This window comes from Plectropomus leopardus, chromosome 3 (genome assembly GCF_008729295.1).
Source record: "Plectropomus leopardus isolate mb chromosome 3, YSFRI_Pleo_2.0, whole genome shotgun sequence".
In the NCBI taxonomy this organism is placed as follows: Eukaryota; Metazoa; Chordata; class Actinopteri; order Perciformes; family Serranidae; genus Plectropomus; species Plectropomus leopardus.
In genome coordinates, this window is record NC_056465.1 from 547,163 (window position 1) to 564,203 (window position 17,041).

A 17,041-nucleotide genomic window follows, 5' to 3' on the forward strand; every position below is an offset into this window, starting at 1 on the left:
TGTGTGTGTGTGTGTGTGTGTGTGTGTGTGTGTGTGTGTGCGCGCGCACGTGTGCGTGTGTGTGTGCAAGTGAATTTGCGAGGGAGGCTCACCTAACAGTATGATGATACATATAAGGATAGCGATGATGGCTCCGGTGCCTAGTCCAGCAGCNGTGTGTGTGTGTGTGTGTGTGTGTGTGTGTGTGTGTGCGCGCGCACGTGTGCGTGTGTGTGTGCAAGTGAATTTGCGAGGGAGGCTCACCTAACAGTATGATGATACATATAAGGATAGCGATGATGGCTCCGGTGCCTAGTCCAGCAGCAATGATTCGCTCCATGTCCACACAGTCTCCATGATGATCACACTGGCAGACCTTCACTCTCAGTTGGGACGTGTTGGACATGGGCAGGTTTCCAGAGTCTGTGATTATGATGGGAACCTCGTATATCCCACTGGCCAGGGAGCCAATCTTCAGTTGAAGCTGGGCGTACTCACCTAGAGTATGATGGTATGGGTGGATAGATAGCGATATTGATAAGCAAACATGATCATTCCTCACCTTCTTGATCTTTCTACCCATCTCCACTGGGAGCTACTAATGGTCACCACTGGAGCAGCTAGAGATTATTTGCATTGAGAAATGCTTTTTAAAGGTAGATGCTTATGGATAAAGGGGTTCTGCATTTATTTTACCCCAAACACATTTCCAAAGATACTGACTAAAATAGAAACACATTTTGAAAGAGAAACTTCAGATGTACCTCGTGACGAAGCTTTATTTTCAGGCTCTCTGTTATAAATTGAAGACGCATCAATATTGCTATGTTTCATCCATCGTTTTGGCAGCCCTAAATGTCAAGTCAAGTCAAGTCAAGTCAAGTCAGTTTTATCTATGGAGCCCATTATCACAAAACATGCTTTGCCTCAGAGGGCTTTACAGTGTACGACATCCCTCTGCCCTTAGATTCTCACATCACCCAAGAAAAACTCCCGAAAAAGAACCCTTGTAACAGGGGTAAAAAAAGGAAGAAACCTCAGGAAGAGCTGTAGAGGATGATGAGGGATCCCTCTTCCAGGACGGACAGACGTGCAATAGATGTTGTAAATAACAAATGAAATACAATCAAACAGAGTGGTTAGGAAATGCTGCTGTCCCTGCTTTATTTTGAAAACTCCAGCACAGCGCGTTTTGCTGTAGACTGGCAGAAACTGAAAGCTTTGGAAACGCTGATGCGGGCACCTCTGTTTGCTTTGCTTTTTCGTCAGTTCTCACACACATTAGCAATTTCTTAAAGGTAACTTAGAAAACAAAACAAAACAAAAATTCTGTGATGACTGCCTGACAGCACCAATAGGTTCACTGTTTTCAAATTCTACTGTTGCACTACATCTTCACGCTGTGTGCGTGTGTGTCACAGCGTAATTTTGCAATTGTATTCTCTTTACAGTTCTACATTGACATCTTGTTTAGAAATTAATGTCATGATTTAATCACAGTTTAATATTTTATTGTCAAGGTATTACTTCCATGCTGCAAACCATACCAAAATGTATTTTTCATTTTTCCTGGTCATTTCTTCTGTCCCCAGGACTGTAGCACGTCCTTCGGTAAGAGGCCAGCTGAACATATGTAAAGTCAAGTCAAGTCAATTTTATTTATAAAGCCCATTAAACAACTGCAAATGCCTAAGATGTTACTTACAGGGGTAAATAACTGCAAGACATGATTTGGTTCTGTAGCTTATTGGAAGGCTGAGACTGTCATTTTATAAACTTTGAATGAAATGGAGTGACAGTATAAATTAGTAGATTTTTTTTTATTTGAGAGTGTATTCTTTCTTTAAACAGGTACAGAACGTAAGAGAGTGATGAATGAATGAATGAATGAATGAATGAATATAACAGACCAGGGACATTATCTTATACTGACCACTGAGGCGACTGAGTGTCCAGTTGCGGCGTACGTCTAATGGACGATTGGCCAGCTCAAAGGCGAAGGGTCCAGCGTTAGGAGTCAGGTCGGGGTCACTGGCTGTGATGTTGATGGCATTTGGATCTGGCCTCTCACACATTTCCACCTCAGGGGGGAACACGTGAGGTGCATTGTCATTTATGTCCAGCAGGTACATCTGAAGGGTGCCTGTCCCACTGGCAGGTGGAATACCTGGACACATAGAATGAAAAGATGTTTAATATGTAGGGGCTCTTTACACCTAAAGCCTCAAGAGAAATTTAAAATCCATGGAAAAGCTGGTTAATACAGCTCATACTGAAATTGGTCCTGAAAACTATAGCAGAAAAAAGTGTCCAAGGGTCATTACAACCAAAGAGGTTTATTCCCCCAGGTTAATTAAGGCAATGTAACAAGCAACTATTCAAAACCATGTGTACAATTTATTTTTGCCCTGAAAGACAGGCCAAAATAATGCAGTGAGCTAATGAGGAAGATAATGTCCTCAGCAAATTGAATGACAATCTGCCCATTAAACATGATGCTGGGGGTGTGTTGGTCTGCAAAATCATTAAAAACTGTTTTTCCTATTGTATTTTTCCAACAGAAAACAGCTAAACCACAGTGAATTTATCTGCCAATGACTGTAGCATATATAAAGATATGATGTGTCTCCTCCTCCCACTATATAAAATGTAGCCAAAATATTCTGGATAGGATTTGAAGCAAGATTCTGGACAGTAGTGATAGGGTCCTGCTTATATACTTAAAACTCAGTAGTTAGCACACCATTTGGCACTGTTGGGATTAGGGACGCCACAGATGATTTGTTAATTTGTATGGTAACTGGACATGTGAAGACTTTTCCTGTAAGTTCAGCCCTAGTCAAAATGGCTTTTGTGGCCTCTTTTGTTCATCAGACAAAGGACAGCCATTTTCAATCAACTTCCCAGGGTATCACACTTCAGCTTGATGTCCTGTCCATGGACCTAGCTTCAAATATAATTGGGTACTGCTGTGATATGTGACCTGTTATGTCACCAAGCCAACATAGGAAGAAGCTCTTCTTTTTCCTCTTGCCCTTTTCCCCTTTAGCAAGGTAGAGGCAAACTACAGCTGCCCTCCACCCACCCTTTTCTCATCTCATGTGTGGACTGCTTGAAACAGCAGACACAAAAACCTACAAAAAAAAAAACCTCCTCTGCTTGGGGTACCTAGCACACATTTCTGGCACTAAAAGGTGAAGCTAGAAACCCTGCAGTCTGTTGATTGGTCAGTATAGAATCTCCCCTCTAATCTGAGTGGCTGGTCCGCATATGCTGTTGGTGTGGACCCTTTCACAGTCTGTTGGATTCAGTCCAAATCCCACACAACTTTTCCCGATGTTGATAAGTGCTTCTTTATCGTAGAAAAGTCATGCTTCAGCAAATAGAGCCATGGAGTCGAAAAAAAATTGAAAAATAAATAGATAAAGTAGCAAGGATTTGAAGAGCTACTGGCTGCTGTATCTACATGCACTGTCATCCCCTCTGGAAAGCAAAATACTTCTATTTTCAGTATTAGAATTTTGGTAATAGTCATGATTTTATTACTATTCAGAGTTTCAAACTGGCAATTGTATGAGACTGACTTTATTGACTAGATATCATTTTTTTCAATTTCGGGAATGATGCTCCACTAGGTGATCCAAAATAAATTACATTAACTCACATTATTTAACATAATTAATAAATATACCTAATAATTATTAATCATTTCTGTGGTCAATCATGATATCAAATCCACTTTATACAGTATCAAAGAACTAATTAACCCCAAATTTACACTTTTTGATCATTATAATTTAGTGATGCAGTACATTATAAAACAAGTGAAGACAAGACAAAAGGAATGTTGTGTGGGAGATATGACATTATGTGTATACACGTAGGATGGCAAAAACAAGACAAGACAGAAACAAGCAGGAATTGAGGGCATACTGTCACATGCTTTGTTTAGGCTTTCGAAAGGTTGTGTGTGTGTGTGTGTGTGTGTGTGTGTGTGTGCGCGCGTGTGCGGTGCATGTGTGCACACACGAATCTAGATAACAGTGGACCTCCATTTCGTTGCAAGTTCACCAACAGTGGACTAAAAATCCAACAGGGGACATTTTTAGGTCCCCACATGGTCATGATATAATCAATCTAAAATCATGTTTTAAGCCTCTGGTGAATTTTTTCAGTTTTTGCCAAGAGGGGACCTGAATGTGTGTTAGTGTTGATATCCATACTCAGAGCTGTCCCTTCTGGCTGGAACTGGTATTTGAACGACCCATTCACACACGTCGTTTTTAACACTCCACTCTTTGGTGACTGGCTTGCAGTCCCCAGCAGCCTTTCAGACTGCAGATGGGTTGTTAAACAGGCTTAAGTAATGTTAATGTGGATGACACTGAGGTCACAAAAAGGATTGTATCAAATATGATACAAATGGCATTATAGGGTTAATGAAGAAACCAATCTCTCGAAACATGATTTGTTTTCATGTTTTTGTATTCAAATGCAAAGGCTTAGCTTTAGGGGATATCTTACATTTTAAGCGCCATACTGTAATAAAATAAAGGGTTATTGAGAGGGCAGGAGATACATTTGTATTTTAGAGTCTAAAAAAACAAGGAAAGAAAACTATAAACCAAGCAGAATAAAAATCCTGCACGAAATGGTCAGCAGTAAAATCATTTCTTTTTAGGTTTAATTAAATAAACTATTATAACATAAGACTTCGACTAGACCTTTAAAGTTGTTCAGTCCCTGACCATACTTACCTTACCAGTTTTCACAAGCACTGAATGTCAATCAGTTTTTCAATATACTTGTGTTCTCAATCTGCACTTATAGAAATGTAATTTGTTTGTAACTTGTTTGGATGGAACAACGCGAGTTCACAGTTGGCTGGTACATAATGACACAATTTCCCTCTTGGATAGCATGGAGTTACATTCACAAGCCACCGTGTAAAGAATGACTAAGCACGGTTGCTAAGACTTATGTAAAAGGAATCCCACCAAAATAATTTAATAACTATACCTCAAATATGTTTTGTCATTATGATTTTGTAACAAACTGTAAAGGCTCAGCTTTAGTGAATGGCTTGACCATTTTATAGATTGACACTGTTTTATAATGGAAGGCTTCCCCAGGGGGCAAGGGAATACTTTTAATAATAATAATGATAATAATAATAAATATAATAATAATAATAAATTAAAAGGACAGGAAGAACCTTGGTGAAGAATTACCAGCAAGATCTTTACTTATATTAATGAATAGCTAAAATCAGTTTATTATCAGAATTTTACTTGACCTTGACATTTACTCAGTCCCCAAAAACTCCCTTTAAGTTTTTAGATGCACTAGAAGCACTGGATTTCAATCAAACTTACAATCTACATATGTTGTGTTAATCTATATTCCAAGGAATGCATTTTATTTGTTGATTTACACTATAGGAAAAAAAAGGTCCACACTTGTATAGTATAAAGTGACAGGGGTCCACAGCAGTTTCCTCTTGGATAGCATGGGGTGACGTTCAAACTCCAACATGTAAAACATAAATAAGCACATTTGCTATTACTTATGAAAACATTTAAACTAAATCATGTAATATTTTTTGTAACTGAATATTAAGGCTCAGGCTTCACCATTTTATAGCTTGACACTGTATTTAAAAAGAGGGCTACCCCTGTCCGTTCTCATTGTGAACTTGTCAAATACATTCCCTCTGTCAGTGCTTTTGGTATACAAGCATCCAACGGTAACATGGGAGGATGATGTAAGATGAGAACAAAGCCGGACAGAGCCAGTGGCATTGTTATTATACTCCGGCAAATATCCACACGGCACCAGGCTCATTCACATGCACCGTGCAAGGCCAGCATCACTTGAGAATGTGGTCGGACGGACTCCAAAATTCCTTTAACAGGCAAAAAAATGCCATGCAAGTTTTAGGTTTTCTGTATAGGGTTTTTTTTCTATCATGATAAGAACACTTTTTTAAAGTGACACTTTTTGTAAAGTTAAGAGCCTAAACAATTTCTCCAAACAATATTCTGTGTTTGATGTTTTGATCTGCTTTTGAAATGGTGAGTGTCCCAAGCTATTTGATGCCAACAGTTCTCCCTGTAACTGTATGTGTGTGTCACTGTCCTAGGCATAGCAGCAGCCTCATAATAAACAGAAGGAGAGAGGAACGGAGCAGATTAGTTGTGGGCAGATGTACAATGAAAAGTCATATTTTACCCAGTTTAAATAGTCAAGTATTCCGTAAAGTTACAGTGATTGGACAAAATTGCAAGTTCTCCCAGAATTCACAGGGATTGGCTGAATTTGCGGAAATTGTTATGATCGCAGCATTATAAAATCCAATGTATGTGTGTCCTCCATCTATATTCATAGGAATCCATTGAATTTGTTGCTCCACATTACAGAAAAGAGGTCCACACCTGAGTAGTATAAAGCGCTATGAGTCCACTGTTGGCCGGTATATGATGACACAAGTTCCCTCTAGGAATAGAGCGACATTCACCCTACAGTATGGAGAAATTACAAAGAAATACGAAAATGCTGTTAATTAAATGATGTTAATTTTTTTTATGAAACTGGCATTAGAAATGTTGTCATTTTAGCTTTTTGAAATGTGCACAGGGTGAACAGGCGGTGGCTGGGGTGGCTGCTGTCTTTCAGTATCCTTTAGGCTCTGTGCAGACACCTCACTTCACCGAGGTCACTGATGCTCTGTAGATGGGAACCAGTAATGTTCTGGGCAGTTTTAATCACCCGTTGTAGAGCCTTCCTGTCCCGGGCCGTGCATGAACCATGCCAGTTCATGATGTTTCCAGTCAGTATGCTTTTTATTGCTCCTCTATAGAAATTAGCAAGGATCTTGTTCTGGAATTTAGCGTCCCTAAGTTTCCGTAGAAACAAGAGCCTTTTCTGTGCTTTTTTAACCTGGGTGGTGATGTGTGATAACCAAGATAGGTTCTCAGTGATGGTGATTCCAAGGAACCTATAACTGTTCACATGCTTCACCTCGGCTACGCTGATGTAGACAGGGGTGTGTGTCTTTGCCTCCTTCTTTCTAAAATCAACAATCAGCTCCTTGGTTTTACTGACGTTGAGCAGTAAGTTGTTCTCTGTGCACCACTCTGCAAGATTGTTGATTTCTTCTCAGTATGAACTCTCGTTGTTTGTACAATGGCCAATGGCGGTGATGGCATCTGCATACTTCACAATAGAGTTCTCCTGATGTCTTGGAGTCCAGTCATGGGTGTACAGTGTGAACAGAAGGGGGCTGAGCACACAGGTGTTGAGCACTAATGTAGAGGAGGTGTGACTGCCAGTCTGAACTCCCTGGGGTCTGCATGTGAGGAAGCCCATTATCCAGTTGCAGAGCGTTGTATTGAAGCCCAGAGTTTTAAGTTTTCCAATCAGCTTCTTTGGAGAGATTGTGTTGAATGTTTAGTTGAAGTCAATAAACAGCATCGTGACGTAGCTGTTCTTATTCTCCAGGTAAGTGAAGACTGAGTGAAGAGCAGTAGATATAGCACCCTCTGTCAACCGGTTGGTTCTGAAAGCATACTTGGCAAGGGTCCAGGCTGGCAGGGATGTAGTGGACTGCCTTGGCGTGGTCATTACATTTGTCCCTCTGAGGAACTCCAGAGCTCAATGTCCCCTGGGCAAGTGGGGGACACGTCAAGAGACACTGTTTTACGAACCCAAAACATCCAACAGGGGGTTGTTAATTAACTTAACTTATACTCCCTGGGGATGTCTGCAAACACGCTCTGCCTTTTTGAGCCACGGGAAAGTGTCAGTATCTGACACCCTCCATCCTGACATATGGTGGAAGGTAAGCACTCCGAAGGTCCCATCAGCATACCACAGGATGTAAGGCATCTGAACGACCTCCTGGGATCACCCAAGCAATACCAAACAACCATTGTATTGCCTCCCCTGCTGAGATAACCAACTGGTCGAACATTGGGTAAAGCCATTATATAACCCTGTGTTGTGATAAACATCTGACAGAATGACTTGGACCAAGGTTGTAAGTTAAAATTTCCCTTTTTCCCTAGTCTTTGTGACTGGGGGTGAGGTTGTCTCCATGCTTCAGTAAACAGATAGGAGCACCTCCCATTCTTTTCATCTCATGTAATTTGAATGAGTTAGGTAAAGTACGTTTTATTCCCTTTTGTTATAATGGAGCTATACTGCCATCTAGTGGTCTTGGTTATTAGTAAGCTCGTAACCAACTCTGTAGTTATATCGTATTTTGAATTCATTGTATAATGTTAAAAGTAATCCTATATCTAAGTAATCACAAGTTTCTTAGGATCCATGGTACAATGTTATGTTATGTGTGGTCACATATTTCACAAAATTGAGCAAAGGATCTTCAGAATCATGTGTTACGTTACAAATTACTTTTGGGTCTCCTAACATGCATTTGAAGTTACTGTGATGAGACTATAGTGGTGAGGAGATACGTGAATTTATACACCACGGGTTAGATCGCGTAATTCGTCATAAAGTTCAGAGACATAAATGTCTCCTAAATTACATTAAATCTTTTAGAAACTTATACCAGATGTGCGATCGCTCGGTGCAAAAGTTCGCTAACTCCGCCTTCCATCCGCACCCCCAAATCGAAAGATAAAAACTGAGGGACTCTCTCTAAAGCCAGCTCAGAGCTCTCTCTCTCTCTCTCTCTAAGCTCACTCTTCTCAAGGCTTCTCCTCTTCTCTCTTCTGAAGTTTTTCTTCGCTCCTTTTTACCGCGGTGCGTCTCGTGCATCCGCGCTCGCAACTTTTCTCTTCTTCAATTTTATAAGCGGAGCCGCAACAGCTCACCAGAGCTTTGCTGAACTTTAACTTTCGAAGCCATTTTCTTTTAAATCTCTTTGACGCTTTTCTTTATACCAGTTTTTGGTCAGTAAAGACACTTTTGGTAATTCGTTTTTAAGTAAAATCAAATTAATAATTTAAAGTGACTCCCTCAGACCAGTGGGATTGCTTTGATTATTTCTGCGAGTTTTAATTGAGAAGGACACTCTGCGATTCGCCATCAACTCTGCCACGGATATAGAAGCAACACCTGCTGCACAAACTATCAGCATCCGTTGCCTGCCCTTAAGGACTTTGTTTAAAGACTTTTACCGGTTCGCTGAGGCGAACACCGAGGCCAGTTAAAGACCGCCGCACACCGACTCCACCTGCCCGGCCGCCGCCGCCTTTCAGCGGGTCACCTCGTCTGGAAGACGCGCCACAGCTCTCCCCTGGAGTGACGCGAGGACCTGGACCTCCCCGGAGAAGTCTAATCAAGTCGACAAAAGTAGGCAGAATAACATTTTCTTGTGATCAGAGTTGATGTCGCATAGCGAAGCTTGAATGCCAAACTTCTAAATTCTACGTCACCGTTCAGTGCGCATCCACGCTTTAGACGGTCACGTATTTCCTCCACTATCATCCATAATTAATTATTTACATCACCTGAACATACATCACGTAGGTTCCCTTTTATGTATTCTCTGTCCTTTTATATGTCATATTATTTCATCTATTTACTCTTCATTTTATTAGTCTAAATAAATTATCCTCATTTATCGCCAAGTCGTTGTCTGTGGATATTATTTCATGAGAGAAACAAGATCAATGTATACAGAATAAACGATACAGATTATGAGATTGATTAAAGTAATGACATGTCTTAACACTGTCACAATTTAAGATTTAATTTTCTCCTGAATGGAGAATGGTGCCCCTTTTACTTCAACGAGTGCAAAATCCAAATTTTAACGTAGTTATTAATAACCGCTACAGGGATGTTTTCTTTGATGTGCTGGAGAACCAATTTCTCAATTTGATGCCTGCAACACGTTCCAAAAAAGCTGGGACAGGGGCATGTTTACCACTGTGTTTCATCAACTCAGGACACTAATTGTTGAAGCTTTGCAGGTGGAATTCTTTCCCATTCTTGCTCAATGTATGACTTCAGTTGCTCAACAGTCTGGGGTCTCTGTTGTCGTATTTTGCAACAATGCGCCACACATTTTCAATGGGAGACAGGTCTGGACTGCAGGCAAGCCAGTCTAGTACCCACACTCTTTTACTATGAAGCCACGCTGTTGTACGTGCAGAATCTGGCTTGGCATTGTCTTGCTGATATAAGCAGGGACGTCGCTGAAAAAGATGTTGCTTGGATGGGAGCATATCTTGCTCCAAAACTTCTATGTACCTTTCAGCATTAATGGTGTCTTCACAGATGTGTAAGTTACCCATGCCATGAGCACTAACACACTCCCATACCATCACAGATGCTGGCTTTGAACTTTGTGCTGATAACAGTCTGGATGGTCCTTTTCCTCTTCCTCTTTGGCCCAGAAGACACGACATGCGTGATTTCCAAAGACAATTTGAAATGTGGACTCGTCAACCCACAGCACACTTTTCCACTTTGCATCAGTCCATCTCAAATGAGCTCGGGCTCAGAGAAGCCGGCAGCGTTTCTGGCTTTTGTTGATATATGGCTTTCGCTTTGATTGGTAAAGTTTTAACTTGCACTTGTAGATGTTGCGATGAACTGTGTTCACTGACAATGGTTTTCCGAAGTGTTCCTGAGCCCACATGGTAATATCCTTTACAGAATGATGCCGGTTTTTAATGCAAGGCCGCCTGAGGGATCAAAGGTCCCGACCTTCAATGTTGGTTTTAGGCCTTGCTGCTTATGTGCAGAGATTTCTCCAGATTCTGTGAATTTTTTGATGATATTATGGACTGTAGACGATGAAATCCCTAAATTCCTTGCAATTGTATGTGGAGAAATGTTGTTCTTAAACTGCTGTATTATTTGCTCAGGCAGTTCACAAAGTTGTGAACCTCCACTTTCCCAGTCTTTTGTTGCCCCTGTCCCAGCTTTTTTGGAACGTGTTGCAGACATCAAATTCAAAATGAGTGAATATTTGCAAAAAACCAATAGTTAGCAGTTTGAACATTAAATATCTTGTCTTTGTGTGTATTCAAATGAATATAGGTTGAAAAGGATTTGCAAATCATTGTATTCTGTTTTTATTTACGTTTTACACAATGCCCCAACTTCATTGGAATTGGGGTTAATAGTTTTGTAACATTGTTTTTGTTTCTGATCTGTAATGAATTCATGTAGTCCATTTCTCATATGCCCCACCCTTTACATTTGTGTTGCAGTGATGTAGCTCAACATTTAAAGGTTTGTTCATAAATGAGTTTGAACTTAGATATAAAAATTAATAAATACTTTTGTAACCTATTCAACATTTAATGGAGGGCAAACGTGTATGCTTGCTTTACAAAGTGCTTACAAACAGGCCATTTATTAAGTGACTGTAAAGATTTAAAACAGCAACTGCAACTTTTTAATGATCTCCCAAATACTATTTCAAGATCTACTTCATGGTATTTATTACCAGTTCAACAATTTATTACCACCAGCAGTTGCAACTTGGAAACCATCTAAACAATGTTTATAGACAGTTTATAAGCCAACTAATAATCATTAACAAATTGTAATGAATATCTGGTCTTTCTATCCAAGTAATATTTATATCATATTATTTCCAAATAAATTTAACCCAGTTAATAAATAATTCGCCAAAGCCAAATTTTTGCATTGTTGATATGAGAAATGACCAATTGACCTTATCAAAAGCTTCTTCTATGTCTAAAGTGATTATGATGCTTTTTGTTTGTTGTTTTGATGAAGGGTCCATTATATTGAAAAGTCTGCGTGTGCTGCTGGATGAATGTCTACCTTTGAAAAAGCCAGTTTGATCCGGATGGATTATAGATGAGATGATTTCATCAATTCTGTGCTTTTGTGATGATTTTAAAATATATGCTGAGAAGCGATATAGGATGTTAACTGGCAGGTAGTGATGGATCTTTGTTGAGTTTTATGAGTAAAAAAGTGGCTGGTAATTTTGAATTTTGTTTTTTTTTCAGTTGCTACTTTTTGGAAGGGAAGAGTGAGGCTACAGTGGACCAACCTGTAGCAACCTGATCTTGGGTAAGTGGGTGTTGGTGTAAGTTAAGAATATAAACCCCTCTTTGATTTGTGTTGTAATAAGCTGAAAATGCTTGACTGAAATGTGATGATTTAAATCTGTTATGGTCTGATTCAGAAAGATGTGTTTCTTGTAGTAAACAAATGTTGGCTTGTAATTTAGATTAGTGATTGAATATTTGTTAGGTTTTTTTGCCCAAGAACCAATTTACCAACCAAAATGTCCCATGATACAAACTTTAACAGTGACATTTTAGAATGGATGTCTTGTGTCTGATATTAATGCTGATGTGTATGTGTGTGTTTGTGTGTGTGTGTGTGTGTGTGTGTATGCATGTGTGTGTGAGTGTGAGAGAGAACATGTGTGTGTGTGTGTGTGTGTGTGTGTGTGTGTGTGTGTGTGTGTATAATGAGGTAGAACAACCAACAATACCGTCAAAACCATCACATTCCACCACGTTCACTATATGGGTCAGAAAAACTCCACCAACAACTGCCCCCATCCAAGACAGAAGGAGAGAAAGCAGTACTCACAGTGGAAAAACTTTACATTGATGGACAGTTATTCCGTGACATGAACAAAACCCCCTGCTTCTTCTAAACATCCCCCAACACGCCCTCTGCCAAATGCTCTTCTGATCTCTCTCTACCCCTCTGACACACACACTTCTCCCTATCTCTCCATCCCCTCTCCTTCCCATCCATCATTTGAGGATACAACAATTACCATACTTATAAAGGACTATCATTCACAATTCCACCAGTAGAAAGAATTGCACCCATGTCTCACACTTCACAGTATGTGCACTGATCAGCACTGGACTCTCATTGGCACTTCTCTTTTCGCTGTTTTCTCAATGTTTTTGCATTTCTGTGTTTGTCGTTATTACTTGTGTTTTTGCAGCTATATGCGCTTGTCTCTTTCTGTTTAATGTTTAATGCTCACAGGTTCAAGATTACACTTAAACACAATACTTGAACATCTATCAGTGTGAAAAGAATTAACTAAAAGAACAGAAATCATCTATGGAAAAAAATTATTTCACCTGTGCTTTGAATGTTTAGTTTGGCCCACGTCCCACTCCCCACCATGGAGGGGGGTAGGGTTCATGACCTATATTGCAGCCAGCTACCAGGGGGCGATCGAGATGTTTTAGCTTCATTTTTTAGCTTCATTCGAGTTCCCACACAGCTGACGAGACCAGGCTAGAGAAATGAACAAGAAAGTAGGGGTGGTGCCTGGAGATGCCTGTGACAGAGCTAGAAAATACCACTGCTTCCACCTATGATCCTTACAAACTTGAGGTGAAAAAACAGCAAACTGCATGAGATCTGAGCCTATTTGATGTATTGTTTCCACAAATTTCCATTAGTCATCACTTTTATGTGTCAGAGAAACTTGATTACATTCAACAGTACCAGACTCTGCCTGTGAAATCAATGGGGTTTTTTTTGCTGGTGCAAGCAGACAGATATCAGCAAATGGTAGAAATAATGAAAAAGACATTGAGATTTTGTACTTGACACTGAGAGCATTCTACTTGCCAAGGAAATTTGGATGCATGCTGGTGTTTGTTGTTCATGCACCTCCCAGTCAGGACACTCAAGCTATTGCAAATTGGACGCAACTATGCCAGGGTTCATTTTATGTCAAGAGACAAAACAAGGAGGAATAATAGGCCTTCACTGAATAAATACTTAAATGTAAATGTGGAGGGAGCATATGTGTCAAGGATAAGACCATCAATTCCACTCAGATCATAATTTGGTCCATCTCATACAAACCTATATATCTAAATTGAAAAGGAGTAAACTGGAGAAAAAATAAATCAGAGTTTGGTCCCCTGACTCAGAATAAAACCAATTCAGATTTGGCAGTTCAATTCGAATATTCAATGATTCATTTTCTTTTCCATACAAAGTTTTAGGTCTAAGCAGAGAAAAAGCCAGAAACTGAATCGTATAAACTTGCTGTTATCAACTTCTTCACCTTACAGTGAGGTCGCTCTCTCTTTCTCCCTCTGTGTCGCTGCATGTCTGCAGCTGCAAATAGTAGTGTGTCAGTCAAGAGCACTCATTCAGCAGCAATATTTGTGGAACAAAAAATCCCCAGACGTACACTATGCAGAAAAAAAACGACTGCTCCATTGAAGCAGTCTCAGTTGACTGAGGATCTTCGACTGATGATTTGAGCCCCCGACTTTCAAGGGGCGGCCCTTTCTGAAAGTATTAAAAAACTAAAATCAATGATTGCAATGTGGTGGTGGAGTCTGAAGTGGCTACACAGTTGTACAAAGTGCATAGAGTACAGCAAGGGACTCAGAACGCAGACCTGGGGTGCTCCTGTGTTCAGGATGAGGGTCACAAAGGTGTGTCTGCACACTCTCTCCGCCTGAGGTCTGTCTGTCAGGAAGTCAAGGATCCACATGCACAGCGAGGATGGTTCCAGGAATCGGCATGGGAAATGCTCCGCCTGCCCACTATCACCAAACATAGGCATCTTTAGCCCCGAATGCTTCTTATTTTGAGCAGTTATTATCGCTAAAGAAAATGGCACTGTTGTAATTCTGCATCTTAAGCATATGCAAAGCAGGCAAGATCAGACCAGTCAGAGAGGGTTTACAGGAAACTATGTAGAGATACTTCTGTCTTATTTGCCGACAGGTCTGTCAATTCCTGAGCATACAGGGCCATGTATTGAAGACTGTTTCCCAGTCAGGTACTATAACTCAAAGGGACAAACTGACAAAACGTGTTTGTGTATACAAAGAATGAAATATATAAGGTACAAGGTAAATGTATTGTTTGGTTTAAGAAGAAATTAAATTAAAGTTACTCTAACTGCTGCTACTTATTTTTGATATCATCATGTATTACGTTTACCAAAAATATTCAAGAGGAGATAATTAGTTAAGAATTCACTGACGTCACTGACAGCTTTTTGAAATATTTATAAGGTTTTCCCTCAACAACTCACAAAACTGCAATTTTTCAAGGACGCCTGGTACTTTATCCCTAATCTTTAAATTGTGGCCCAAACATGTTGAACCATCTTTTGTTCTCTTTCAGAAGTCACATCACATAACGTTACAATGTGGAACCAAAACAAACTAAAATGGTACATGGCACATTCATTTTACTCCAATAAAACGTGTCAAAGTAACAGCAAAAAGAGAAAGAGACAGACAGGTAGCTGCAGATGAGGGAGAGGTCAATAATGCACACACTTCGCTATATTGAATGTGTTTGAAAATAGTGCGTAAGATACCCATTTAATATTCCAACAAACTAACATACAGTTGTGGAGGAAGTACTTAGATCTTTTGCTAAGGTAAAATTAAACAGTGTAGAAATACTCTGTTGCAAGTCAAAGTCCTTCATCATGCAGAATGGCCCATTTCTGAATTATTCATTCATTCATTCATTGTCCATAACCACTTGTCCTCGCAAGGGTCACGGGGGGTCTGGAGCCAATCCCAGCTGTCATCGGGCAGAAGGCGGACTACACCCTGGACAGGTCGCCAGACTATTACAGGGCTGACATTTCAGAATTATATATATATATATATAATTCTGAAATGGGCCATGTTAGCTGCCTATTAGCCTGCTTAGCGTTGTTTAGCTCATTTTAGCACGCATAGTTAACAAGTCCTGTAACATCTGTTTTTCAGACATATTTATTTCCCATTAAATACATTCCACAAAGGTTTTATACAAATAATAAATTCCTAACCCCAAAACAGTCTGTAGCCTAAATGAAGCTACATTTAAGACCGCTTAGCTTAGCTGAGCAGGTAGCACTAATGTTTAGCTTAGCTTAGCAGATAGAGCTAATCTTACCACAAGTCCTGTAACATGTACTTTTTACACATATTCCTTTCCCATTAAATAGATCCAACAGAGGTTAAATATATATTTAGTAATAATAAAATGTGCTAAAAAAAGAGCAAATCTCTGCATGCAGTTGCTGCTTGAATGGCTTTGAAATGGGCGGTTTCTTTTTTCTGATCAGGACTTTTGATTAGTGGAATAAAGAACTGGAATGAAATTGAAGGTGGACAGTGTAATCTGTTGTCTACAGGATGAAGTCCTACACTTCATATTCTGTGATTTAAGGGTTTAAGTTGGAGTCATGACATGTAGGCAACCAAATTCATTATATTCCACTGGAACTTGCCTTAACCCTGAGACAAAAATAAACAAAATCTTTTCTTCCAATCTATGGCACTTACATTGTTAGACAATTGCATATGGAGCTACTATCTTGCCAATACTTAGGAAACAGACAAAACATGCTTTACAAATGTCCTACAATTTACTAACAAACAAAAATTAGTTTGCAAATGAAAAACATAATTAACAAATACAAAACATAATTCTACTACATCATGCTTCCAAAACAAACACAACATGCCGTAGAAGCACAGAATTCTACAGAGACAAAAAAAAAAATCATGCTGATGACTTTTGGCAGCATTTTTTTTGGCTGTAAATGATGGTGGGATTTTCTCACAAATGTCCTGAGTAATTCTACCTCCACAACAACAGGTGGAGCTATGAGTTGATTTAAACATTGATGTTTTCCTGGATAAAAAGCACAATAGTCTTTATAATTCTCAACTGATTGCAATGATTTGGTTTTTAAAAGAAAATCTTGGCTTGTTTTTATAATATAATTTAATGTAAAATTACATCTTATGAACTTGTTAGCAAGCTAGCTAGCCAATGCCAGGCTATCTCTTCATTAACTCCCTGTAGTGGGGTGGCATAGCCACATTCATTCATTCCTTTTGTGATAAAAGCATCAAATTTGGGAGACGTTTATGGATATATCAGAGACAAAACTAGATACTGGGCTAGATACTCAGAAACTCAGATCCTGGTTGCCATGGTAGCCATTTTTCAAAACTCTCCTATCCCATATGATCCACATGCAATAATGGACATAATGTAGATCCTTGTATCTCTGAGAACCAATAAAATATTCATTAACAATTCTATGGACTTTCACAAAGTAATTGGTCATTTCATTATC

At 39.5% G+C, this 17,041-nt stretch overlaps 1 protein-coding gene across 1 annotated transcript in view; it reads right to left on the bottom strand.

Annotated features, from left to right (window-relative positions):
* The window catches only part of LOC121962420 (cadherin-2-like), a 190,061-nt gene that overhangs the window by 40,867 nt on the left and 132,153 nt on the right, over window positions 1–17,041 (bottom strand). The window contains exons 12-13 of the mRNA XM_042512679.1: window positions 1,913–2,146; window positions 244–477 (exon numbers count right to left, since the gene is read on the bottom strand). Coding sequence (XP_042368613.1) covers window positions 244–477; window positions 1,913–2,146 — 468 coding nt within the window. The remainder of the gene's footprint in view (window positions 1–243; window positions 478–1,912; window positions 2,147–17,041) is intronic.